We start from the raw sequence: 24,535 nt of genomic DNA, 5'->3' as shown, positions 1-24,535 counted from the left end.
TAAAAGAAAAGAAAAAGAAGGAAACGGAACGTCTTCGTGACACTGAAGTCAGTAGTGATTTCTTGGTCGTAACACCAAAGTCATAGGCAAAGAAAAACTGGCCTACATAAAAATTTAAAACTTCATACGTCAAAGATCACTATCAAGAGTGAAAAGACCATATGGCAACTATACTTCAAAAAAGTTAAAAGACAAGCCATGGAATGGGAGAAAATATTTGCAAACCATGTATTTGGGTAAGTGACTGATATCAAGAATAACTCCTAGAACTCAACAAAACCCAACTGGAAAATGAATAAAGAACTCAAAGTATTTCTCCACAAGAATATACACAGGCGGCCTGTAAGCACATGAAAAGATGCTCAACACTACTAATCATTAGGGAAAGACAAAAATTTGAAAAGTGTTGGTAAGGATGTGGACCACCTGGAACCCTTGTGCATGGCTGGTATGAATGAAAACAGTGCAGTTGTGTGGAAAACAGTCCTGCAGTTCCTCAAAATGTGAAACACAATGATTATGATCTGGCAGTTCCACTTCTAGGTACGTACCCCAAAGAACAGAAACAAAGACTCAGATACCAGTGCTCATGACAGCGTGTTCACAACAGCCAAAAGGTAGAAACAGCCAGAAGTGGATGAAGGGATAAGAAACGGCCCACATGTCCCGTGGATGAAGGGATAAACACATTGGTACTGACACAATGGAACACTATTCAGCCCAAAAGAAATGCTGGTAAAACCTACAACGTGGAAGAACCTTGAGGATATTATGCTAAGTGAAGCCAGCCAAAAACAAAAGGAGAAAGAGTGTATGGCTGCACTCACACACGTTTACAAAAGTCAGTTCATCAAGACAGGAAGAAGAGGTGGGGTGGGGACCAGGGAGTTAGTGTGTGAAGAGGACGGTGTCGGCATGGGATGACGCAAGCGTTCTGGAAACAGGCAGCAGTGATGGCCACACAGCGATGTCAATGAACTTAATGCTGCTGAGTCTGCACTTTTCAAAGATGAGTATGATGGGAAACCATGTTACGTCTCTTTTACCACAATAAAAAAAAAAATCATGCAGAAACCAGGCGTGCTCCCTGACCCTCTAGGTCCTGTCCCAGCCGAGTGCCAGACGCCCAACCCTGCTCCCCGTCTCCCTCACCCTCAGCTCGCCTGCGCGCACTGCCGCCCCCGCACCCGCTGACGCCCTCCACCACGGCTCTGAACCCCTGGGGGCAAACAGCCCCAGCTTCCTCCGCTGCCTGCTCTTCCTCGGCTTCCCACAGCCCCTCTGCTGGCAGCCCTGCCCTCCCGGAGCCTGGGCGCTACCTGCCTTTATTACAAACGCACCCCAGGCCCCCAGCGCAGGTCCTGCAACCTGGGGGGTCTCCCCGAGATCAAAACCAGTGACCTCAATTTTTTCGTAATTGAGGTAAAATCCACCACTTTAAAGTGTCCAAGCTCGTGAGCTCTTGCTCTTCCTACTGACGTAATTAAATCCCTCAGGAGAGAAGCTGCCTGTTCTCTGCCCACACAGACATGCCCTTGGGGTCTCCTTCACCGCTGGACCACCAGCTCGTCCCACCAGCAGGCAAACGAGCCGCCTTTCCACACCCACCCCTTTGCGGGGGACCCCCTGCAGAGAGCGGTCTAGACTCGCTGCCTCCCATAACCCCAGCCTCTCCAACCGGCTTCAAGCAGGCTCTGGCCACCGTCCCGCTGTCTGGGCTGAGGTCACCACGACACGGCCGGGGCCAGGTCTCAGTTCCTCACCTTTCCTAAGCGGCCCTCAGCAGCCCTGGGCCTTGACCCTCTCAAGGGTGCCGCTCCCCCTCCGCCCCCTGGTCAGCCTCAGCAGCCTGAGCCCGCCCGCCCCACCACCACTTCCTCCTCTGCACACCCAGCCTCACCGCTCCGAGTGCCGTCGGGACACCAGCAACCCGACTCCTGCCTTCAGCCCGGGCCTCCCCTGGCCTGGCCTTGTGGCCCCTCCGTTCAGTCTAGTGACTGAGGCGCCCATGCACCCGGGCGCTCACGCTGCTGCTAACACCGCGTCCCCGGCCGCTGTGTCCCCTGGCCACACACCTAACTAAGCCACAGGAAACACCTGGCGCTCTGCAGACACTCCTGGACTCAGCCCTTGTGGCCCCCCTCACACCCCGCTCTCCTGGATCACCCGGCCTCCCCGTCTGCCCTTCCAGAGAAGCGCCCTTCACGCGAAGCTGTGCTGTGGCTTCCAGCATCGCCCAGGGTCCGCGTGTCTCAGTCTGGCGCCCCCAGGCCTCCGACCACCCACACCCACACCCACTCCACTCCGCCCTGCAGCAGCTGAAAAGCACCTGCCCAGCAACCCTGACCCTGACCCCAACCCCCTCCTCACACCTGGGACCCTTGCCTCCCCTGCTTTTCTTGACGCTCCAATGTAAGACAGTTTCTTTTATTCCTCCATCACCTCCCCACGATAGGCTGCAAGGCCCGCAGCACAGCGGCTCAGGATGAAACAAACGTGGGCTCAAGACGCACCCCCACGGGGGCCCCGCCCAGCTTCTGGGACGAGTCTCACCCGCTGCCGCCTCCTAAGTACTTACCAGGCCCTCCAGGCATTGTAAGAACCAAACCAAACCCAATCAACCAAGCCCAGACTAGAGACACCGGGGCAGACAGGAGGGCGGGGGGAGGCAGCGTGGGGCCTGGACTTTACCTCCACTCTGAATCAGAATGTCAAACAGATCATCCATCTGCTGGCTCGAGGAACCATTTTCCTGTGGGCCAAGATCAGAAAAAGATGAAGACCTGCAATAGGAGGCCCCAGCCCGGCTCTGAGCCAGCAGTCAGGCCCCAGTGGGCTGCACCCAGGCTCCCACAGGCACCCGCTCTCCCACCCTGACACCCCCTCTCCAAGGCCTCTCTGACCCAGAAGGCTGGCTCTGGCCAGCCCCTCCTCCCACGAGACCTGGGGACTGTGGCCACCCACCCTGTGAGCCCCTGGTCACCCTCTTTACCTGTGGCCTGGGCTGTTGGCTCACGGCTTCCTCATAGCCAGGCGGCTCCTTCTTCGGCTGAGAAGCAGGGGTCCCAAAAACAGGCTGGGGTGGGGGCTCCAGGTCCATGTGGGCTGGGGGGCCGGGAGCTGGAGACTCAGGCTGGGACAGGGGCTGAAGGAGGACAGAGAACCATGGCCGGCTGAGGGTGGCAGCCCAGGGCCTGCGCCAGGCAGGCAAGGCGGGAGCATCCACCTCCATCCAGGCCAGCAGTGCGGCTGCACGTGCTCTCGGGGAGCTTTGTGGACACCCCCGGGGAAGAAGCCATACAGCATGGGGGTGGCCCTGACCTCTGACCCTGCCGAGGACAAGTGGCTCCCTGGGGTCCCTGGGCACAGGCGGGGGGCTCTGAGCTGACCGCCCCTCCCCTCCCCGGAGCTCCTGCTCAGGGCCCAGGTCCCTTCCCGAGTCCCCGGGTCCTGTCACCGCCCCCACCCCCAAGCCCTACAGGGCTGAGGTCACACAAAGCCTAAAGCAGGCTCACCTTTGGACCAGGCTGAGTAGGGGGTCTGGGATGTGAGGGCGGGAGCAGCAGGGAGCCAGCTGCCAGCGTCACCTTGGTGGGGGACGGCTGGCCTCTCTGAGGGGGGGAGGGGCGGGGCTCCCGTCAGGCCCCGCCCCCGGCCCCCCCATTCCCAGGTGCACCCCACCCTGGCAACAGGGGCAGGAGTGGCCCGCCTGGCGGGACTGCTCCAGAGCCCCCCGCCAGACAGACAAGCTCTGACATTAAGGGCAGAGAGGGGGGCAGGCCCTCACAGCTCCACCTGCAAGGCTGGGGGTCTCACACAGGGACCCCAACCTCCCCAAGTCTCGGCCCTGCGTGGGTGACCTCGGGTAGGGAGCCCTCCTTTGGGAGGGCCGAAGGGGACGATCCAAGGATGAGAGCGAAACCTGCCACCCCTGGGGCGCCTGTGAACGGGGTGCTATCACTGAACGCCCTCTCGCCCCGCTGCCCCAGGTACCTGCTGGGGGCTCCCGCTGGCCCGGCCAGGGCTGTCTGTGCTCTTCTTGGTCACGGTGAGGACAAGATGGGTCCCTGCGGAGTCAGTGAGGAGGGGGGGCGGTGTGACCCCTTTGACGAGGCTGGGGCCCTGTGGGCCCAGCAGCAGCTGGGGGGCCGGGGCCGGCTCGGGCTCGGGCCCCATGGCTTCCTGCTTCACCACCACGACCGGGGGCGCCAGGGCACACGCGTCTGCGTGGGGGGCAGCCGGGGCCGCAAGGCTGGGGCTGAAGGGGAGCTCGGGGCCCGGGGGCGGCCGGCTCAGCTGACAGCTGGTAAAGCTGCTCTCCTGCTTCACTGCGGGGCCCAGAGTGACCAGGGCCGGGGCCGGCTCAGGCTCGGGCCCCACGGCCTCCTGCTTCACCACCACGGCTGGGGCCACCAGGGCGCGGGCATCTGCGTGGGGGGCGGCAGGGGCCGTAAGGCTGGGGCTGAAGGGGGGCTCGGGGCCCGGGGGCCGCCGGCTGAGCTGGCAGCGAGCCAGGCTGCTCTCCTGCTTCACCGTGGGGCCCAGGGCGAGCGGGGCGGAGGCCGGGGCCGGGGCCGGGGTGGGGGCCGGCTGCTGGGCCCGCTTCTCCTGCTCCAGCTGCAGCCTGAGCCACTCCACCAGCTGCTGCTTCTGCCGGAGCATGCGCGTCAGCTCCTCGATCTGCTTGTCCTTCTCCTGCAGCATCTGGTCCTTGTCCCGGCCCTCCAGCTCGGCCCGTGCCCCTGGGCTCCGGCAGCAGGCCCCGGGGCGGGGGCCCTCCTCCTTCACGAGAACCTGCAGCGGCGAGGCCTGCAGGGTGAGCTGGGTCACCGGGGACGTCACCATCTCGCCAAAGCTGTCCCCTGGCGTGGAGTTCTCATCGCCTGTGCTGAGCAGTGACCGCTCTGAGGGAGTGGGAGACACAGGGGGCGTGGAGCCCGTGCTGCCGAACTTCACCACACCGTTGCTGGTCACCGTGGCCACCACCACCTCGGCCGGGGCCAGGCCCGCTGCCACCAGGGCAGGCCCCGTGCTGAGCCGGGCGGTGGGGAAAGCGACCACCACCTCACCCGCCTTGGGCAGGAGAGAGGCAGCGGGGGCCTTGGGCGCTCCGGGGCTGGCAGGGGTGACCTGCTCCTGGTAGGCACGCAGGCGTTCAATCAGGTCTGTCTTGGTGCCCGAGACGGGCAGTGACCGCAACTTCAGCTCCTGCTTCAGCTCTGCCACCTGCGAGGGCACAGGAGTCAGGGCCACGGGGGGGCGGAGAGCAAGACCAGCTTCCGACCACTGGGCCTCGTCTGTCTGGCCCACCGGCCACTGCAGACGCATCAAGCCCTGGCCCTCCTGCACCCTGGAGGGAGAGGCCTGCTTCGGCCGCCCCTCCTCCCGGTCCTCACCCCTTGGCTGGGCAGGACATGTCTGCAGTTGTCTCCAGCCCCAGCCTGTGCTCAACCAACACTTGAGTGAACTCACTGCATCTTACAGTTGAGAAAATTGAGCTCAGGACAGAGAAGTGACTCCTTGGGGGTCACACTGGTGACGTGGTGGTGGGCAGAGCTAGGAGTGAGGGCCAGGTCTCGAGGACACCAAGGCCCGTGTTCAGCTCCCCGCCCAAGAGTTGAGTCTTGCTGGGACCCAGGTCATGACTAGGAGGGAGCAGGCTGGTCCAGGGCACAAACTCTCAAGGGAGAATGTGATCCAGCCCCCTTCTGACCAGGGCAGAAAGCAAAAGCCAGGCCCGGGCATCTCCCACCCCCAAGGCCCAGGACACAGCGGGGTCTGTACCCCAGGTGCGGCTGCTCTCTCCTAGGCGGACGCAGCACTCACAAAGCAGGTTCAGCGAGATGTCAGGGGCCGTGAGGAGAGGGCAGTGCTGCAGAGGGGCCTGAGCCCCGGCTCGACCACCACCTGGGCCTGTGACCTCGGCAACATGTCCACCCCCTCCCCCACGCCTCGGCCTGCTCGCCCTGAAGCCAGGGTGACAGCCCCCGTTCCTCACACTGCACTGGAGGCCGGGAAATCAGAGGCACACAAGCGCTCGGCGAGCCCACGGCCCAGGACGGACACCAGCTGGCGTCTTTAATGAAGACGACCAGGGTGAGCAGAGCCAGGCGAGCTTCTAGGCAGGCTCCAGGTTCCTCCACTGCAGGAAACCAGAGGCCGGAGCCCCACTGTGCCTTCCGTGGCCGTAGTCCCCAGCCGGCCACCTTTCCTGCCTGAAACCAAGCACCTGACGGCCAGAGAGGCCAGGCTGGCGGCAGCGTGAGGCCATCGGGGCGCAACCACCTACCTTCATGTCGTCCAGGTTGGCGGGCAGGGCCCCCGGCTTGCCAGTCAGTGAGGTGCTGTTCTGTCGGACCAGCCCACTGGGCCCAGGGGCACCCGAGCCAGAGCTGTTGTTAGTAGTGGAAAGGCTGCGCGTCGGGGGGCCCCCAGCGCTGCCCAGAGCCTCCCCTGCCGGCCTGAGAAGAGAAAAGCGCAGGAATGAGCCCGCGCCAGGCATCGCCCTTGGCCTCTGCTGGGCCGGCTGGAGAGGGGCATAGGGAAGGGCCCTGCCCCTGGACCGCTCTGACGGGACTGGGACCCAAGGGTCCCTGCCAGTCCAGGGTCACCCACACATCACCTGTAACAGGGCCTGTGGGCACCTACTTGGGCGGGGCCGGCGGTGGGCGGGGCCTGCCGGCAGCACCTACTTGGGCGGGGCCGGTGGGTGGGCGGGGCCTGCCGGCAGCACCTACTTGGGCGGGGCCGGTGGGTGGGCGGGGCCGGTGGTGGGCGGGGCCTGCCGGCAGCACCTACTTGGGCGGCGCGGGCAGGATGGTCTGGTAGTTGTAGTGCTGCTGCTGCTGCTGCTGCTGCTGGTTGAGGATCTGCAGCTGCAGGAAGAGCTGCTGCTGCTGCAGGATCTTGGCGTAGGAGGAGTCCATAGGGGGCGCCCCCTTGTCCTGCTTTTGGTCCGGGGGGATGTACTGGTGGTACTTGAGCTTCTTCACCTTTGGCTTCAGCTCCTTGGCCTTCTTGCTGCGCTGCGACTTCTCACTGGCAGACTTGGGTTGGCTTTGCTGGGGGCGTGAAACAGAGGGCGCCGTTAGGGGCCTGGGCAGCTCCTGAGAGGGCTGTGCGTCCACCCTGCCCTGCCAGACAGCACCCCTCCCAAAGCAGAGGCCTCCTTGGCACCCAGGAGTGTGCCCAGGAGGGGGCGAGGGCTGACGGGGGGCTGTGACCCTCCCTGCTTTTCCCAGAGCTTCCAGCCAAATGCACAGGCAACTTCCCTGTGACCCCGAGCACAGTGCCAACGGGACAAGGGGTGAAAGAGCGGCTCTGGGAGCTCCTGCGTCCACTCCACATGGGGTGCAGACCCGCGAGAACCCTGCCTCGCCAGGAGCCGGCGTGTCTACTGGAAGGTGAAGCAGCGGGGCTCAGGGCAGTCAGCTGCTCAAGGGCACACAGTGGCTGTGATCTCGCCCATGAAGGAGCCGAGATCCAAGCCCAGGACTCCAAAGCTCCTGTTTGTGCACCTATGGCCGGCACACAGGGCGGCCTCCCGCTGGGCCTCGAGGTCCTCTGGGGTGAGCGCGGGTGGAGCTGAATGGGGCACGTGAGCAGGGAACGGGCCGGGCAGGACCAAGGGGGCCTTGCAGCATCTGTGCAGAGACCAGCAGAAGGAAGGGCGGAGACTCCATGCGGGGTCAGCGGGGGTCCGGTTAGGGGGCCGCGGGGACTGAGGATGAGGCAGGAGGTGAACAGCTAGGGGAAGAGGGGACAGCAGAGCTGCGCAGCGAGCGGTCACACGGTTCAGGGCTCTGAGCTCTGACGGCGGCCCCTCCATGGTGGCGGGGAAGAGGGTCGGGTGGCCCGGGTGTGGAGAGGGGGGAGAAAGCGAGGGGCCGCTGGGCCAGAGCGCACCCGAGAGGACGGACAGGGGCCCATGGAGAGGCCTCAGGAAAGAGGCCGAGAATGGCCCAGGAGCACCCCACTGAAAGGGAGGAAGACAGGGAGCCCTGGGAAGCCACAAGTGGAGGAGCTCGACCCGAGGCGTCAGAGGCAGTGGGGGCTCCTCTGGAGGAGGGCTCACAGCGGGGCTGCGGAGCCGGAGGCCGAGGCGCTTCCAGAAAAGAGGAAGTTAGAGAAAGACACACGCACGGTTCTCACAGAGGGGAGGTGGGCAGAGGCAGGCACCAGACCTGTGACGAGGGGCAGGTTTGGGGGAGGAAATTTGGGGGAAAACCTCAGACGTCTGTGGCCAGTCAGGAACAGACAGCAGAGACAAGGAAGGTGCGACTGGCTACCCAGGGAGCAGCCGGGAGCCACGGGGCACGCAAGCTCCGCAAGCAGGCAGGAGCAGGCCCGGGGCGGGGCACCACCCCAAAGGGACTGGGAGCACCTGGAGGCAGAGAGAGGGCTCAGCTAAGGCTGTGGGCGGCGGGAGGAACGTGGGCGGCCTGAGACGCCGGGCCAGGGCCTACGTGGAGGGACTGGAGAAGTCAGTCAAGCGCAGAAGCAAGTGGGGCCGGAAGGAAGGGCCCCTGCCCAGCAAGCACGAAGCCCAGGCTGGATGGGGAAGGCAGGGTCAAGGTACCAGAGGCCAAGGCAGGAGGCTTGGCTGGGTGGGGAGATACTGGCTCAGGGTGCTGCTGAACTCAACCTCAGGGCCCAGCACCGAGTCCCCACGCAAAGGCGCCCGTGGGTGTCTCGTGGGCTGACGCTGACTGGGGCCCCTTCAGGCGTTTCAGGTCAGGACTTGGAGGAAGAGAAGGAAGACGAACTCCCAGCACAGCTGGCCGGTGACCGTGGGCCACCGCCGCACGGCTCCACCCCCTTACGGTCTCACGAGGCCGTGGGTGGGGTGGGCGGGAGTGACAGCCTGCCCTGCACTCAGTACACCCGGCCAGCGTCCGCAGAGCAAGCGGGGAGGCCGCCTGTAGCCCTGTGGTGACCTCTGCTGGTCCCTGACTGGGAGGAGAGGGTGAGCACCCCCACTGCCGACACTGTGCCCACACGGGAGTTGGCGAGGCATGGGGGCGGGGGCAGCAGTGGGCTGGGGGTCTGCACCTTGATGAGGGTGGGGAGAGGCTTGGCAGCGGGGACCGCGGTTCCGTTGGTGAGGCTGGGAGGCAGAGGAGGCTGCTCTGCCAGGAAGAGTGTTTCTCCGGACTCCGGGCCCACGGGGAGCTGAGACACGACCTGGGAGAGAGGAGGGGATGTGAGGACACCCCAGAAGCTGCGCCACCTCTAGGCTCCAGCTGCTGCTGCAGCCTTGCCCAGCCCGCCGGGAGCCAGGCGGCCGTCACCCCCTCTGGTGGTTGTCACCCCCCTGACAGCCATCACCCCCTCTGGTGGTCGTCTCCCCCTCTGACGGTCGTCACCCCCTCTGACGGTCGCTGTTGAGGGCCGACGAAGGAAGGCTGAGAAGAGCAGCCTCCAGGGTGGTGGTGGGGGAGGGGGGGACTAGAAAACGGGGAGCAGAGGGTGGAGCAAGCGTCACGGACCTGCACACACTCAGGAAAGGCAGCTGCTCTGCACGAGGGGACACAGGGCAGTGGGGAGGCCTCCGAATGTAACTCCGAGGGGCCCGCTGCCAACAGCCCCACCTGAGCTACCAGGACAGCACCTCCCGGCTTCCCTGCCCCACCGGCCCCAGGGAGGGGCCTCGCCGGGGCTGCTCCAGCAGGTCTGGGCCCCTGGGGGGAAGAGGAGGAAGCGCACCTGAGCAGGGGGCACAGAGGTGGCGCCAGGCGGCGGCTCGCTGACTCGGGCTTCCAGGGGCGACGGCGCTGAGCCCTGGGACTCGTGGCTGGCAGGCTGCTCGGGGGACAAGGCGTCGCTGCTGTCCTCGTCGAAGGAAGAGCTGTCTGCTACCTTCGGGTAGTTCACCTGGCCCACTGAAAGCCAAGGCCTGGGTGAGACCCCTTCAGCTGAAGGCCCTGCTCCCCAGCCAGAGGCTGTCCCCTCAGCCCGCGGGCAGCGGAAGGAGGCAACTGGCAGCCACCCTGCCTCTTGCATCCAAACGAGCTGGAGGAAAGCTCGTCTTCACCGCCCCAAAGCCAAGGCCAGGAGAGTCAGTCCTCCCGGCCCTCACGGCGCTGCCTTGGCAGGAAAGGCCTGACTGCTGACCCACTGGGCCCCTCTCCCACGGCCCCTGGAGGCTGCTCTTCGTGGGAGGCTGCCCCTCGTGTCTTCGCCCATCCTCTGCCCTCTAAGACAAGACACCCGTGTTGTCTTCACGGTGAATGGCTGCCCTCCCTCCCAAGCCTGCCACCGCCTCCACCTCCTATTTCCTGGCTGTTGCAAGGCACTGTATTTCCACCCCAGGGACCCTGCAATGTGGGCTGTCTGGGCAACAGCTATGGGGGTGCAGCTCCTCCCCTGGGCTGCCTGACTCCCCGAAGACTAGGAACAGACCACTCTTTAGCCTCCAGTGGTCGTGCACGCGGAGGGGTGGGCAGGCCTGAGGAGGGGAGGAGAGCCGCCTGCTCGCCCAGGTGAAGCAGGGCCAGTGGCTCTCAAGGCCCAGGGCCTGGGGCGGCGAGGCCACCACCCGCCCTCCCCCGTGTGAGGGCACAGGGCCCAGCGGCCTGTGCTCCCGGGCTGGGGGCCCAGCGTGGGAATCCCAGGTGCAGAGGGAAGGGAAGAAGGGGACAGGGCGAGCAGGGTGTTTCAGGATTCCTGTCATGACCCCACGGCCAGCACGGCCAGAAGAGAAGCGCGGCACCAGCCGCTGTCCACAGAGAGGAACGAGGCGCAGAGGTGAGCGGGGGCCACACCACAGACAAGGAAGAGGAACAATCTGGAGTGCTCCGCCTCCAGGGCCATGATCCGAGGCCACAGGAACCTGGACAGGATGCCCCTGAGCTTACGCCCCCCGCCGGCAACCCGCCAGGCTGCCCCTCCTGCCCCCCTCACCCACTCTCGAGTGGAGCTCGGAGCGGGCACAACCTCCTGACCACCGTGTGCCTCCTGCCAGTCGCTCGAGGCCCAGATTCCTCCCCCAGCCTCTCACTCCCAGAAAGGGGACCAGCAGGATCAGGGAGCGGATGGAGGAGCCTTGGGTCCACCCCAATTCAGTCCAGGGGTCACTGCAGGGTCCTGCCAGGTTGTGGGGTGCAGCCAATGCTTTGCTAGACAGAAGCCTGGATGCCGAGGGGGCCAGGCTCGGGGAAGACTTCTGGGGCTTTGACACAACTCTTCCAGGTCAACTGGAGGTGGGTGTGTGTGCGTTAAATGGCTGAGTATGCAGGGGAGTCTGCGGTGAGGCTCCTCCCGGGCCCCCACCCTCAACAGGCTTCCCCACCTCTGCCTCCCCCTCCCATCCTCTCACCTCCACAGCCTCCGCATGACGCATCCTCTCAGCCCTAAACCTGCCCACTTCTCAGCCTAAACATCCTTCCTGACCACCCCCCAACTCCTCCTGAACAATGGATGACATCTGCCCCCTGCCCACCCCTCCACCTCAGGACCACTGCTAGAGAACACCCCTCTCCCTCCAGCCATCAGTGACAATCTCGCTGCCAAACGCAACCACTTCCCAGGCCCTCAGGCCACTGCCCACACTGCCCCTCTGCCTGGGATGGCCTTCAGTGCTACCTGGCACGGACTCAACCTCCAGGCTGACCCTAATCATGCCGCATCAGCCGTGCAGCCTCCTCACCCTGCTGCCCTCCCCGTCCAGCTCGGACGAGCCCCCGCTGTCCTGGCCACCTGCCCGCTGTCCTGCGTCGTCCACGACAGCAGGGTCAGCTGCTCTGTCATGAATGTCATTGCCAACGGCACAGCCCTTTCCCGAGCCTCCCCAGGCACCCAGGACTGCGCCGGGTGGAGCCTGCGAGCTCCGGGAAGGCAGGTGACTCGGTTCCCGCACCACAGGGCCTGGGCCTTTCTCACCAGGCGGCGCCACCTGTGCCCGGGAAGTCGCGGAAGTCACTGGTGCACACCGCAGCCTTCTCCCGTCAGGCCGAGCCAGCGGAGGGCGGCAGCGGTGTGTTCTGTGTCTGTGATGGCCAGGCCCATGCAGGCCTGGCGCCCAGCCGACTCTTGGCAAGCATTTATCAGATCTGGGCTGGAGGGAGAGTCCAGACTGACTTTGGCCCAAACACTGGCCTGTAACTAGGGGCTGTTGTAGAACGTGGTGGAGACTTGGGTGGGAGCACTCTGACATGAGATGGCTAGATGGCATCACTGACTCAACGAACATGAGTTTGGGTAAACTCCAGGAGTTGGTGATGGACAGGGAGGCCTGGCGTGCTACAGTCCATGGGGTTGCAAACAGCCGGACTGAGCGACTGAACTGAACGCTGACACAAGGCAAGAAGAACGCCTGGGCGAAGTGGGTAGGGTATTCTTCTTCTAGGGAAGAGGGTATTTAGAGCCCCAGCTCAACCCACCTCTGCACTGGTGCAGATGAGGCCCAGACCTGCCTCCACTGACCCAGGCCCCGGGCCCCACCCGGCCTGCCTTAAGCCAACCCGTGCCCCCTCTGCCCAGAGACCCGGCTCACACTTACGGTGGGAGCACTCCAGCTGCCTCCCAGGGCAGGTCTCAGGCCCCCAGCAGCTACAGAAGCACATCTGTCCCAACCTCACCGCAGTGAGGGGATCAGGGGTGCGTGCCTGGCCGTGGCCACAGGGCCCTGCAGAGGCCCCCGCCCCTCCTGACACGCCCCTTCCAGGTCTACGTGCAGGTGTCCCTCCTCCCTCACAGACGCTTCAATTCCTGCTCGGCCTGCACCCCGACCTTGGCCTCACCTCCTCTGACGTCAACCCCCACTGTCAGGGCCGGGCAGTGGCCCTCGGTCCACTGGGGCCTACTTCCCTGCTTGGGTCTGCACTAGGGCTTGAGCTCCGTGAGGACCAGGGGTGTGGTCCGCCTCTCAGGGCCGTGGCCCGAGCACCTAGCACACTGCTCGGGTCCGTCGGCCTTTGTAAGTGAACTATCTGGGCAAAGGGTCAGGCTCCAAGAGGGGACTTCACGAATGAAAAGGAGCAGCAGGTACGGTTTCTAGCTCGTGGCGTCTCCACGTGCTCGCTCACACCAACCCTGACACCTACCCACCTTCTCTGGGAAAGAGGGGCGACCCCTGGGTTCAGAGATGGGGAGCGGACGGAGGCCTCGGGTACTGGCTGAGCTGTTCTGGCACGGCGCTGATCTGTGGGGCCACGGGCACCGACCCAGGCTCGCACGACCCATTTCTCAGGCTCTGGTTCTCCACGCCTCGGCTCCTCCACCCAGGCTAAGCAGGAAGTCAGGGAGCAAGCAGCCCGTCGGCCCTCCCCCTGCGCCAGCTCGCGGGTCCACGCAGGGAGGCCTAGCTCCTCACCAATGATGGCCTCCTTCAGGCTGGACTCCACGGGCAGGATATTCTTCTCCACCAGCTCCATGGGGCCAGGCCTCTGCGCAATCTTCTCGTTGAGGTCATCTGCCAGCCTGGCTCTCTTCAGCTTCAGTTGCTTGGCCTGGAGGGAGGGCTCGGCCGAGGTCTCTGCGTGTGGGAGAGGGTAGAGAGAAGGAGGATTCAGGGGTGAGCGGGCTCTGCCCTGGAACTCCAGGGCACCTCCCCTTCCTGCCAGGGAAGGGGCAGAGACAGGCAGAACCAGGCAGAGTGGGGGGCCTGGTGTGAAGTTTCACGAGGACCGAGGGAGGGGGCCCCACTGAGGACAGTGTGTGGTCACACCCAACCGCGGTCGCTAGGCACAACAGACCCAGACGACAGGGCCTGCTGTGGGGACAATCTGCCTCCCTGCTCTGGGCCTCGGTGTCTCCCCCTCGGTGGCGTCCTGCCACGTGTGGGGTTCAGACTAGGAAAGTCTTCTTCCAACTCCAAAGTGGGTTCTAAACCAAACAAAAAAGGGACAGACTCAAGCCCAAACCTTTCCTTCCCTAGAATGAAGAAAGAAGCGTGTGAGCGGGAGCAGGCAGAGTTTGTCTGGGATGACCTCGCTTGTACTTCACAGGTGCTGGAGTAAATACTGAGTAAGTGAATGAGTGAATGGAAGTACATGCATGCTAGAGACAGATCTGGGGGAGAGGACTGCATACCCCATTTTTGTGAGGAATGGGGGCAACGAGAAAGCGTGAAGAAGAAACGTGGGTGGTGCAGGGTGAAAATAGTGACCAAGAGGGTCTGCATGAAGAAGCATTTCCGGTCTAACACACCTTCCAAAATGTGCATTCTGACCAGCTCCGATCTCTCCGGCCGGGAACGGATCTTCCGTTTCAGGTAGTCCTCTGTCTGCAGAAAAAACACATCACGCAGCTCTCAGATCCAGGTCACAAGCTTAAGGCCTGGACAAAACCAAAAGGCAGCCGTGGCTTGAGTGGGTGACCTCGGCCGCCCCAGGAGCTCAGCCTGGACACTGCTGAGTCCCGAGGCCTGGGGAGGGCGCATCCACATTCAATGCACCTGTTGAGGGCTTCGTCCACCTGTGAGGACCATCTATCTCTCTGAGGCTGAACTACTAATATATGTTTTAATCTATCTCATCTATTATCATAAAAGTAATATAAGTTCACTGAAGAAAATTTAGAAAATTAGAAAGTAAGACAACAATTAAAAAAAAAGTCATGTAATTATCCACTGTTAGTACTTAGGAATATTTGTTTCTAGTCATCCTTCCATGCAGAAGATAGGTTTAATTTTGCAGACCTCTAATCATACTGAATATAACTTTGTATCTTATTTCAAAATCTTTGGCACTGCCTGACACCGCAAGCATTTTCTGTTCACTCTGAACTAATTTTGATATGTGGTGTCATAGTTCTAGTTCCTTAAAGTCTAATGTCCTCATTTCTGCATTTATGAGGCTCCAGGCAAATTAAACCATTTCCCCGACAGTCCCAGAGCCAGCCCACTGCCCAGCGCTCCTGGTATAATGTGTATGTGACCCTGGATCTGTCTCACTCCAGAGCCTGTGTTCTTAAGCTTTGCACCAGAATTTTTCACACCATCGGTCAAAACCATCGGCTCTCCTACCCAGCACAGGAGAGGACAGGGCAGGATGAGCCACAGCAGAGTAGCACAGGATGGAGAATGAAGTGTCAGAGCAGACGTCACGCCTGCAGCAAGGTCAAGACTTGCTCCTTGGCCTGGCCGTGGCCCTGGCCTTGGTACTCTGACCGGGCAGCTCTGTGCCAGCCCTGGGGTGGTACTGAGCTCCCAGGAGACAGCTTATGGCGGCCATGGGCTCAGGGCCTGTCGCCCATCTGTGGTGGGCAAGCGTGCTGCCCTGGCTGCTGGAGCAGAAGGCCGAGCAGGTTCTGGCCAGAGCCGGTCTTCACGGACAGCAGGGGGAGGAGGCCCAGGTACTGAGGAAGAAACACCTGGAGTCCACAGACCGAGGTTTGACCCTGGCTCACCACTGATTAGCTGGACAAGTTAGCTAACCTCTCTTAGCTGCATCTATTAAGGTGAAGATAAAGTGAAAGTGAAGTTGCTCAGTCGTGTCCAACTCTTTGTGACCCCATGGACTGTAGCCTACCAGGCTCCTCTGTCCATAGGATTCTCCAGGCAAGAATACTGCAAGAATTTCCTTCTCCAGGGGATCTTCCCAACCCAGGGATTGAACCTGGGTCCCCCGCATTGGAGGCAGACGCTTTAACCTCTGAGCCACCAGGGAAGCCCAAGGTGAAGATAAAGACACCTAATTCATAAGAGCTGCAGTGAACCTAAACACGAAAAGGATAGAATTGCACTTGTAAACTAGCACCTGTTCTAATCAGGTCACATTTACTCCTTGCCTTGGAGAAGCAGGCCAGGAAGTGGCGCCAAGTCTTCAGACTGGATGGAAGGCGTGGGCAAGGCCCTTGCTCATACTCCCTCATCCTCCAGCTGCTGCAACAGTGCAGCCAGCCACTCCTTTCCTTCCCAGCACCCGGGACCTCACTCTTCTGCTCACTCTAAGAATTCATCATCATTTTCCTTAGAAATTGGTTAAAAATAAGATAAAAACAGAAGACCGTAAGCTGAGCCCTGGAGGTAAACCATTCAGAGTCTCTGGGTCCTGGGCAGCCTGCGAGCCTCCATCTGGGGAGGTTCTCCTCCCTTGTCTTTTACATAAAAGAAAAAGTGCCGGGCCGAGAGGGGGAAGCACGCTCTGGCCACTTCCCCATCTCCACCCACGCCAGGCAGCAGACTACCCCCCAAGGCCCCTGGGGGAACTGAAACCGCTGGGGACGGAGCAGCAAGCCAGGTGCGGCAGCATGCCCCGGCGCCCCGCTTCCACTTCCACAACCTCCAGTGGACCCTGGCTGCTCAGGGAACAGGGAGGTCTTCAGGCCCACCGGGAGACAAGTGAGCAGTGCAGCCACAGACACGGAGGGACCGCCACTCAGCAAGCCTTCCCGTGGCCGGTGTTCATGTCCTAACAGCTCCCAAAGGCCAAGTGGGATTCAAGATGGGAAAATACCAGCAGTCTCCAAACCCAGAGGAGGCTGGCACCCATGACACACCCTTGAATGTACTAGAGGAGGACACTCATTCTTATCACGATCCAAACCTTCACGCCAGCAGACGCTGGGGTGGGATGAAGCGGGAAGGCAGAGCTGTTTGTTTAGAACTGTGAGGCCAGGGCTGACCCTGGGGACCACGCCAGACCGGAGGGAAGATGGCAGCAGCACAATGGGCTCTGACAGGGCTCGTGGTGGGAGGTCCCTGGGAAGAAAGATGCCTTACCCTGGCCCGCTCCAAGCTCCTTCTCTGCTCATGAAATGCAGCTGGACTTTTCAAAGCTGTTGGGAGAAGAACCGTAAAATAATTACATCAGAGTGAAGCACCACGTCTATTCCTACAGTTTACAGTGGAGAACACATCTTGAATTCAAGTTCACTTCAGCAGCACTATTAATACTGGCTGAGGGGAAGGAGAAAGTGGCACCTGAGTAAGCACGTATCTTTACGGTTCAGCTACCCCAACACTACAATCCTGGTGATTTTATTCTCATGGGCAATGGTCACTGCTAAGGTGCACCCACGGAACATGACCCTAACATAACCCTTACGGAGTCGCCAACCTTGGAAGACACCTGCAAGTCAGGTGCCCCCACTGTCCTCCTTCAGCCTCATCAGGAATCACCACGCACCAGACGGTGTGACTGAGGCAGCTCAACCAAAGGGACGCACGTCTACTGAGGTGCTGTTTCCTTCTTCAGTTCAACTGGTGTCTGTAGTGCTGCTAAAATTAGCTCGCATTTCATCTTGAAGGACTAAAACCTTCACCGGGCTTGTATGGCTGACCGCGGCACACACAGCCAGCGGCTGACCAGAAGGCCCCCCTGGAGTCCCGTCAGAGACCCGGCTCTATTCTGGGGCAACCGCCCCACGGGCCACAGCTCGCCACTCGGCAGAGCATGCCTGGGGCGGGGGACCAGAGCCGGACCCTCTACAAATGCAGCGCTCTGAGGCCAGTTCAGCGGATGATGAGTGGGGATACCCTGAGCTTCAACGGGGAACAGCCTTGCCTGGCTCACTTCAAGAAATTCACCAGACGGGGGTCAGTTTCAGTTCTGCCGCCCCACGGTTTCAGAGCAGCTGTGAGACGGTGTGTAAGGGGCTGCCGGCTGTGGTGGGGGAGCAGCGCGAGGCGACGCTAAAAGTAGCCAGAGCACAGACTTGACCCCATCCTGCCGGGGCCCCTGCCCCCTCGCCCTACCTCACCCCCGGGCTGGGCCTCAACAGCAGCCGAACCAGAAGGAAGCTCCAAACGTCCCCGCAATAATTTTTTTTTTTTTAAGTTTTTAAATCTTAGGATAAAAAAGAAACCATCATTTTTGAAAGGTCAGCTGAGAGCACCCCACCTCCTAAACAGCAGGGGGAGCTCTAGATTTAACGAATGATCTCTAAGGAAAACCAGCACACAGGCTCCCTCGCCAAGCTCCCAGAGCCCGCTCAGCTCCGGTCTGAAGGTCTGGGCATCTCTGTGGGCCAGCAGGCCAGCCTGCATCTGCTTCTGCTGAGTACAGCTGGCGCAAGTCCAGCATCAGCCTCCGAAAGCCCTGCTGGGAGCGGGGTGATGGACAGCAGGGCGCACACACACAGCCGTGCTCTCGCGGAGGACGGTAAGGACTCAGAAGCAGAGAGAGACTCAGTGTCCGCCGCCCTGCCCCCGGCTGCCCTTCTGCCTTTTCCTCCACAGCTCATCGCCGTCTGACACTCCGGAGAGACGCAGCACGTATCTTTCAGCTACCTCCAGCCAGCTCCCTCGGGCACGGCAGGGGTCTGTGTCCTCCTTTCCCCTCTGACGGTGACCCCAGCGCCGCCGAGGGCACCCAGCACATGACTCATGCAGTGATCTATTGGCTGTTCCACGGGGAATGGATACATGGCCCTGGTGACAGAAGACCGGAGGACTCTGTGAGCTCTGAACTCTCCCTTGAGCAGCCAGGATTAGGCTCTCATCTGGGCTCCGAACCTCACAGAGGTCCCCGACAGAAAACGAGGACGTCTGTGTTCCTGTCGCTGATGGCTGACGGGGGAAGGCTGCTCTCTGAGGCTCGTCTTCCTCTGCAGAGTAGACTCCGCCCGCTTCTGAATTCCCATGTGGAGACCGACAGCGCTCTGGGGCCGGGGGCATCCTCACGGCCGCATGTGGGGAGCTGCCGGCATCCTGCACAGTGATCTGGCTGAGCCCTGGGTGAGAGTCCCTCAGGGGCCTGCGAGTTTCCGCACCAGTCTTGGTGCCGGCCGCACAAGAGCCCACACTGCTGTCCGCGGGGGCAGACACACGCCCAGCGTGTGGAGCACCAGCTCACACTGCAAAGACTTTCTCGATGGAAAAGGGCTGTGCCACCCTCAGGTACACCGGCGTGTGACACCGGGCACGGGGACACGTGTCAGGAGCACCTGACCTCCTGCGAGGCTCCGTTTTCATGCCAGTGAGGATGCCTGCTGCTGCAGCGGGCACCACTCTGGACAGTTTGAAGTGCTGTCCAATCGGATGTTCCTAGTGACTCCGTGCGGTGTGTAGTGTTCAGTTTTACAGCCGCGGGCAGGCTCGGAAACAGAAGGAAAGGCAACGAGTGGCAGAGGAAGGTTCTCAACCTCACTGTCTCTCACCCTCAGGTCGGCGTTCTTGCTCTCCTCTGGGCTGGTTTCTTAATTTCTTCAGAAGGTGGAGAAGAATGACCCCCCTGGATGCGGAGGCAGGGAGGCCGAGAAGCAGGGCAGAGGGCAGGCGGTGTGGCGAGGCCGGCTCGACCACTGTGCTGAGCACAAACCAGTGGGAGGGAGGCTCAAGGAGGCGTGCAGTGTCTGCAGGTCACAGAGCCACGGCCAGAACAGGGAGCGCACGTGAGGCTGAAGGCGCAGCCTCCAGCACTGATACCAGGAGATGAGCCAGGAGGGGAACGAGAAGACCAGAGCAGCTCATTACTTGCTCAGAGCTTGAGCAAAAGAACCAGAAATGAAGACCAAAAAAAAAAAAATTCAACACAGTGATCACTGATCCCCAAAGACTGCTTCATTTTATAACATAATCTCACTGGATCTTCTTAATAACCATGGGGCAGGTACCACTCTTCCAATTCTACACGTGAGGAAACTAACACTGCAGTAACCTGTGAGGCCGTTCACCAGGTAGTGGACCCCAGCCCAGGTGATGGGTGAGGCGGATTCTGTCCACCCTTGAAGAGCCCACTCTGCACTCCCCATGTCTAATTCTGCTCTGTGACAGCGAGTTCAGTGAATCTGAGAGCCCCTTCCAAGAAGGGAGAGGAGGAGGGAGCGATGGCCCCTCTTGTCCTAGAAGGCGCTTCTGAGGCCCATTTGGGGACGCCTGGAGCTGGGCAGCCAGTCTCTCGGGAGACTGGGGTGCGTGGTGGAGAGGGCACCCCTGAATGTGTCTGGCCAGCTTTGCTAGAAGCCGTGGCTATGGAGGGTCGCCTAGCGAGAGGTAGGGGTGATAACACTAAGCCCTGGGCTTTCTTGATATGGAAGCAGGTGGCAGTGTCAAGATCACCACGTGCTTGTCCACAAAGGGAACGAGACACAAGGAAGCACAGCGACACAGAAAGTACATTATAAAGTTCAGGCCTCCACGAGTTGTGGAAAATCCCCAAAGACTCAAAGTTAATCCATAAACGCGTGTCTGAGTCCGAGGGTGGTGTTAACCTTAGACTCGCGACTTCCCGCGCCACACTGCCTTAATGGCTTTGCCCGAGGAGCCCAGGCACTGCTTACTTGGAACTTTTATTTTCCCAGAAACTCCGAGAAGGCAGTCCCTGAAAGAGAAGTAGAGAAGTCCCTGCCCCCCACCCCGCCCCCCTGCCACCAAACCAATGCAAACCCAAGAACTGTGCACGGCTGTCCACAGAATATACATCTTTGGTGTCAGAGGACACTGAACCCTGATTATTTATTCCCGCCTTCTCGAAACTGGTTTCCTGGAACACTTGCATGGCTTTGCGTGAACACAGGAAGGAGTGCAAACACTCACTGAGAGGAAAAAGCAGCAAGGAAGTTAAACGGGCGCAAGTGGCTCAGAGGTGCGGTGCTCCTGATCCCAGTTTCGGTCCTAGCTGGGTACCCCGCCCCGGCTGGCTCTAACCACCAATCATATACTCTGTTCCTTCTCTTCAGGGCCCATCTTCTTTCTCCCTGAACAGATCTGCTGCCTTAACTGAAGTCATTTGTGACCTAAAAAGAGAAGAAACTGTTTCAATTTCCTTTCTCAAAGGAAAGGAAATTTCTGCTTCCCAGGGAGAGCTGGGTCCTGTGCTAGGCGCAGTTCTCAGGAACACGGACCCAGTGCATGTAAGCGTGAGCTCGGGGAGCCTTCAGGAGCTCCCCAGGAGGGAACGCAGGGCTCTCCCACCACCAGCCCCAGATGCAGACAACGTAACACCTCCTGGGATCCACAGGGCACCTCCGGAAATGCTTTTCAGCAAGAACGACAGCAACGAACAACCAAGACTCATTTCCTCATCACTGTCATTAAGGAATATTTATTAGGTGCCTGGGTCTGAACGTCACTTTATTAGGTGCTGACATAATAAATACAAAAATGATCGCTCCCATTCTCAGTAAGATACCATGCTAGAACGAAAGCTCACCACCGATTCTGTGCTCAGAGGAACTCAAAGGCTGTGAACACAGGACAGACAGATCAGTGAGGCCAACAGAGTGCGATGGGCCAAGCAAGACTGCGGGTTCTCTGTCCACGGCAAAAGCCAAAGGCCTGAGCACAGTGTCAGTGGGGGCTGGTGTGTGTGACGGCGGGGTGAGGGGATGGGGAACAAACGTGCTTAACAACTCGGGTGGGAAGTGAGAACCATATCCATCCATCCATCCAACAAAGAATTCTTAAGCAGCTACTGCGCTAGTTACTGAGGACAAGGATGGACAGGGTGGCATCCCAGCCCTCTAAGGCAGCTCACGGTCTGGTCAGAAAAAGACAAATAATGATAACATAAGACAGAAGTATAGGTGCAGAGGTAACTGAAATGACTACATAAGACAGAAGAGGCAAAATTCTGCCTGAGGAAAGAAGTGTTTGAACTGTCCGGGTAGATTTACAGAGAAAACCCAAATGAAGGGAACAGAAATACCACAGGCAGACAAGGGAGGGAGTGGGAAGGCCAGCTGAGAGCACAGCAGCTTCCCGGGACGACACGTGGTCTGATGTGGCGGGTCGGGGGCGTTCATGTGGCGATCACAAGGCTTGGGGGGCGGGGGAGGGCCCAGCCCCTGCAGAGCTCTAATGAGCCGTCGCAGGGCCTGCGTCAGGGGAGCCGAGAAGACACACTTTCCTGTATTCCTCCCACTGGGTACAAATGAACACTCTAGGCCTTATTTGATAGGCTCTGAAGGGTGGAGAGAGGGCACAGACTGGCCAGGGGCTTTGGAACCCGAAGAATAACACAGTGGTGGGTCCCTCACGTTTCCTTTTTGCCTCACACATCCTAGACTTGGAGCTGATGAAGCCAGAAACCTGGAAATGCTGATGGAAGTGGACAAAAAAGCCCCAACAAAACCTACCCCCGCTAGCCACAGGACCAGGAAAAGGGCATCTCAGCAAGGGGGAGCTTAGACAATAATCATTCTACTCCGGCCAGACACCACTGGGAAAGCCCCACCCTCGCCAGGAAAGGCCAAGTGGGAGTCTAGACCTCCACTCCTCCAAGGCTGTGATGAAGCACCCCAGTCCTCCTGCCAGGTGGTGTCGAAGGAGGCCAAGTAGGAAGCTGCCCACAACCCAAGGAATAAGTGCAGACCATGTGGGGAGCCTGGACTTATATCTCCTCTAGCAGTAAGGAGACCCCCTCCCCACTGAAGGGATTGTCAGGGGAGGACTGGTGGAGTCAGGACTTCCACCATTACAAGCTCACCTCCAACCCACAAAAACGTCTAACATCGTGTCATCCAAGCTTTGGAAGGGGAGGAAAAAGATGGATAGGAAAGGTACTTAAAGAAAGAAATAGCTGAAAACTTCCCAAATCTGGCAAGAGACACAAGCCTACAGATTCAAGAAGCTGAGTAAACCCCAAAAAAGTTAAATCCAAAGAAATACATGCCAGGATACATCCTAACGAAACTTTCTAAAGCTAAAAACACAGGAGAAAACATGAAAGCAGCCCAAGGAGAGACAATCTGAATGAGCAGTTTTCTCCCTCATCAGAGATCACGGAGGCCAGAGGGCAGAGCGTGTGGCTATCCTGTCAAACAGGTGAGTGGCATGACCACAAGTACACAGAGGGCTGTGAAGTTGTTTCTAACTTGACATTTAGTGTCAAAAATTAAGTGAGGAGAAACACACCTGGTAACTGGTTATGTATTCATTTCACTGAGCATGTCTGCACTCACAGGCTCCTCGCTCTTCCCTGCGCTAGTCAATTTTAATTCTCAACTTTTTAAACCTACAGATCACTGAAAGGGCAACTGATAACCAACCCTACCACTCTGACCTAGATCCACCAGGTACCTTTCAGCCATATCTGTGTTCTCTCTCCTGTGCACACACACACACACACACACACACACACACGGTTTTGTTGGTTTGTTGAAGCAATCACTTGAAAGCGAGCTGCAGATCAGTCATCCCTTGACATCTGCAGGTGACTGGCTCCGGGATCCCCCATGGATGTTCAAGCGCCTTACACAAAATGCACATAACCTATGCACATTCCCCCATGTACTTCAAATCATCTCTACTTATGACCCCTAATACAAAGCAACTGCTATGTAAATAGTTTACAGTGTACGGCCAATTCAAGTTTTGGTTTTTGGAACTTTCTGGGATTTCTCCCCCCAAATATTTACAATCTGTGGTTGGCTGAATCCACCACCTATAGATACAGAGTGATGACTGCCAATCATATTTTATCCCTAAATTCTACATATGCATTTCTTAAGAATAAAGACATTCTCCTTTGTAACTAAAATATTTTTAGCACACCTCAGAAAATTAACATTATTTAATCATATAGTCTAAAGTACAGTCTGTGTTTGAATTTCAACTGCCCCTCAAATGTCTTTTACAGCTGTTTGGATTTTCCCCCTTAATCCAAGATGCAATCAAGAATCATGCACTACATTTAACTGTTTTCACCTCAGTCTCAATCTGAAATGGTACTCTTGCCTTTTTCACTTTTCCTGAGGCTGACTTAAGTGTGTCTAAACCAGCTGGCCCTGTGGAAAGAATGTCATATAATCTGAATTTGGCTGTTTCCCTGTGATTAGATTTAGGTTAAATATTTTCAGCAAGAAGAGCACAGAGCGGAGTGTACTTTTCAGCATCGGCGGCACCCGCAGCGCCGTGCTGCCCACCTGACGGCAGTGCTGAGTGTGAAAGGTGATGCCAGCTTTCTTCAATCTGAAGGAGGCATCCCCCTCTGTATTATACACAATCTGTGGGGTAGTGCTTGGCGGCCTTGTGAAAATCCTGTTCCCTAAGCACTTCACGGTTTTAGCATCTACTGACAATACCTACCTAGAATCAGTTATTACACTAAAGAACTGCAAAATAGTGAGAACTGCATTTTTACATGATCACTCTAGTAGAGACTGAGCCATTTTTCAGAAGAAAACTATGGGGTGACCAAGTACATGGTCATGCCATCAATACTCCCAGAGAAAGGATACAGGAGGAATAAGCCTGGGGCATTACATAAGAGACTGTGCTTACTGGGGGACATGCTGGATATGAGCTGATTGTGAGACATCCTCTCAAGAGATGTGCAAGTGGTGTGTGTGTGCACACATGTGTGTACATGTGTGTGTGCACGCGCATACAGCATCATCTAGGGATGATATGATATATGTCATGGAGAGATGGAAGAAAATACTTCCCAGGATGAATCTTAAGAGAATCTTGGAATTTAAGCAGAGGTGATAAAAAGACCCCAGCAAAAGAACCTGAGAAGGCTCACAGGGGTAGGAGAAAGCAATGCAAAGTGGATACAGAAACTAAGCTTCAAGAAAAAGATGTTGACAGCAGGCAGGTCAGACAAAACAAGTTTCCAGAGGATCATGATACATAGGACATGGTCAGTGGTCTCAGAGCGATCCCAGTGAGGTGTGGGGGCAGAAACTCATTTCAACCGATGGAGGAGGA

At 59.0% G+C, this 24,535-nt stretch overlaps 1 protein-coding gene and 1 non-coding gene across 4 annotated transcripts in view; both read right to left on the bottom strand.

Moving 5' to 3' along the window:
- Positions 1 to 24,535, bottom strand: part of MRTFA (myocardin related transcription factor A) — a 103,132-nt gene that overhangs the window by 1,544 nt on the left and 77,053 nt on the right. For 2 of the 3 annotated variants that reach the window (XM_061124471.1, XM_061124472.1), the window contains exons 3-13: positions 16,664 to 16,719; positions 14,149 to 14,224; positions 13,313 to 13,474; positions 9,706 to 9,881; positions 9,052 to 9,183; positions 6,799 to 7,061; positions 6,290 to 6,461; positions 3,994 to 5,226; positions 3,516 to 3,611; positions 2,993 to 3,145; positions 2,692 to 2,752 (exon numbers count right to left, since the gene is read on the bottom strand). In XM_061124471.1, coding sequence (XP_060980454.1) covers positions 2,692 to 2,752; positions 2,993 to 3,145; positions 3,516 to 3,611; positions 3,994 to 5,226; positions 6,290 to 6,461; positions 6,799 to 7,061; positions 9,052 to 9,183; positions 9,706 to 9,881; positions 13,313 to 13,474; positions 14,149 to 14,224; positions 16,664 to 16,719 — 2,580 coding nt within the window. The remainder of the gene's footprint in view (positions 1 to 2,691; positions 2,753 to 2,992; positions 3,146 to 3,515; positions 3,612 to 3,993; positions 5,227 to 6,289; positions 6,462 to 6,798; positions 7,062 to 9,051; positions 9,184 to 9,705; positions 9,882 to 13,312; positions 13,475 to 14,148; positions 14,225 to 16,663; positions 16,720 to 24,535) is intronic. The other variant, XM_061124473.1, reaches the window with a different exon arrangement.
- TRNAW-CCA (transfer RNA tryptophan (anticodon CCA)) lies at positions 15,537 to 15,608 on the bottom strand. The gene has a single exon. It is a non-coding gene; the product is annotated as a tRNA-Trp (tRNA).

This window comes from Dama dama, chromosome 22 (genome assembly GCF_033118175.1).
Source record: "Dama dama isolate Ldn47 chromosome 22, ASM3311817v1, whole genome shotgun sequence".
NCBI lineage: Eukaryota > Metazoa > Chordata > Mammalia > Artiodactyla > Cervidae > Dama > Dama dama.
Note: the sequence above shows the minus strand (reverse complement) of the source record. Positions and strands in the feature narration are given on the sequence as shown.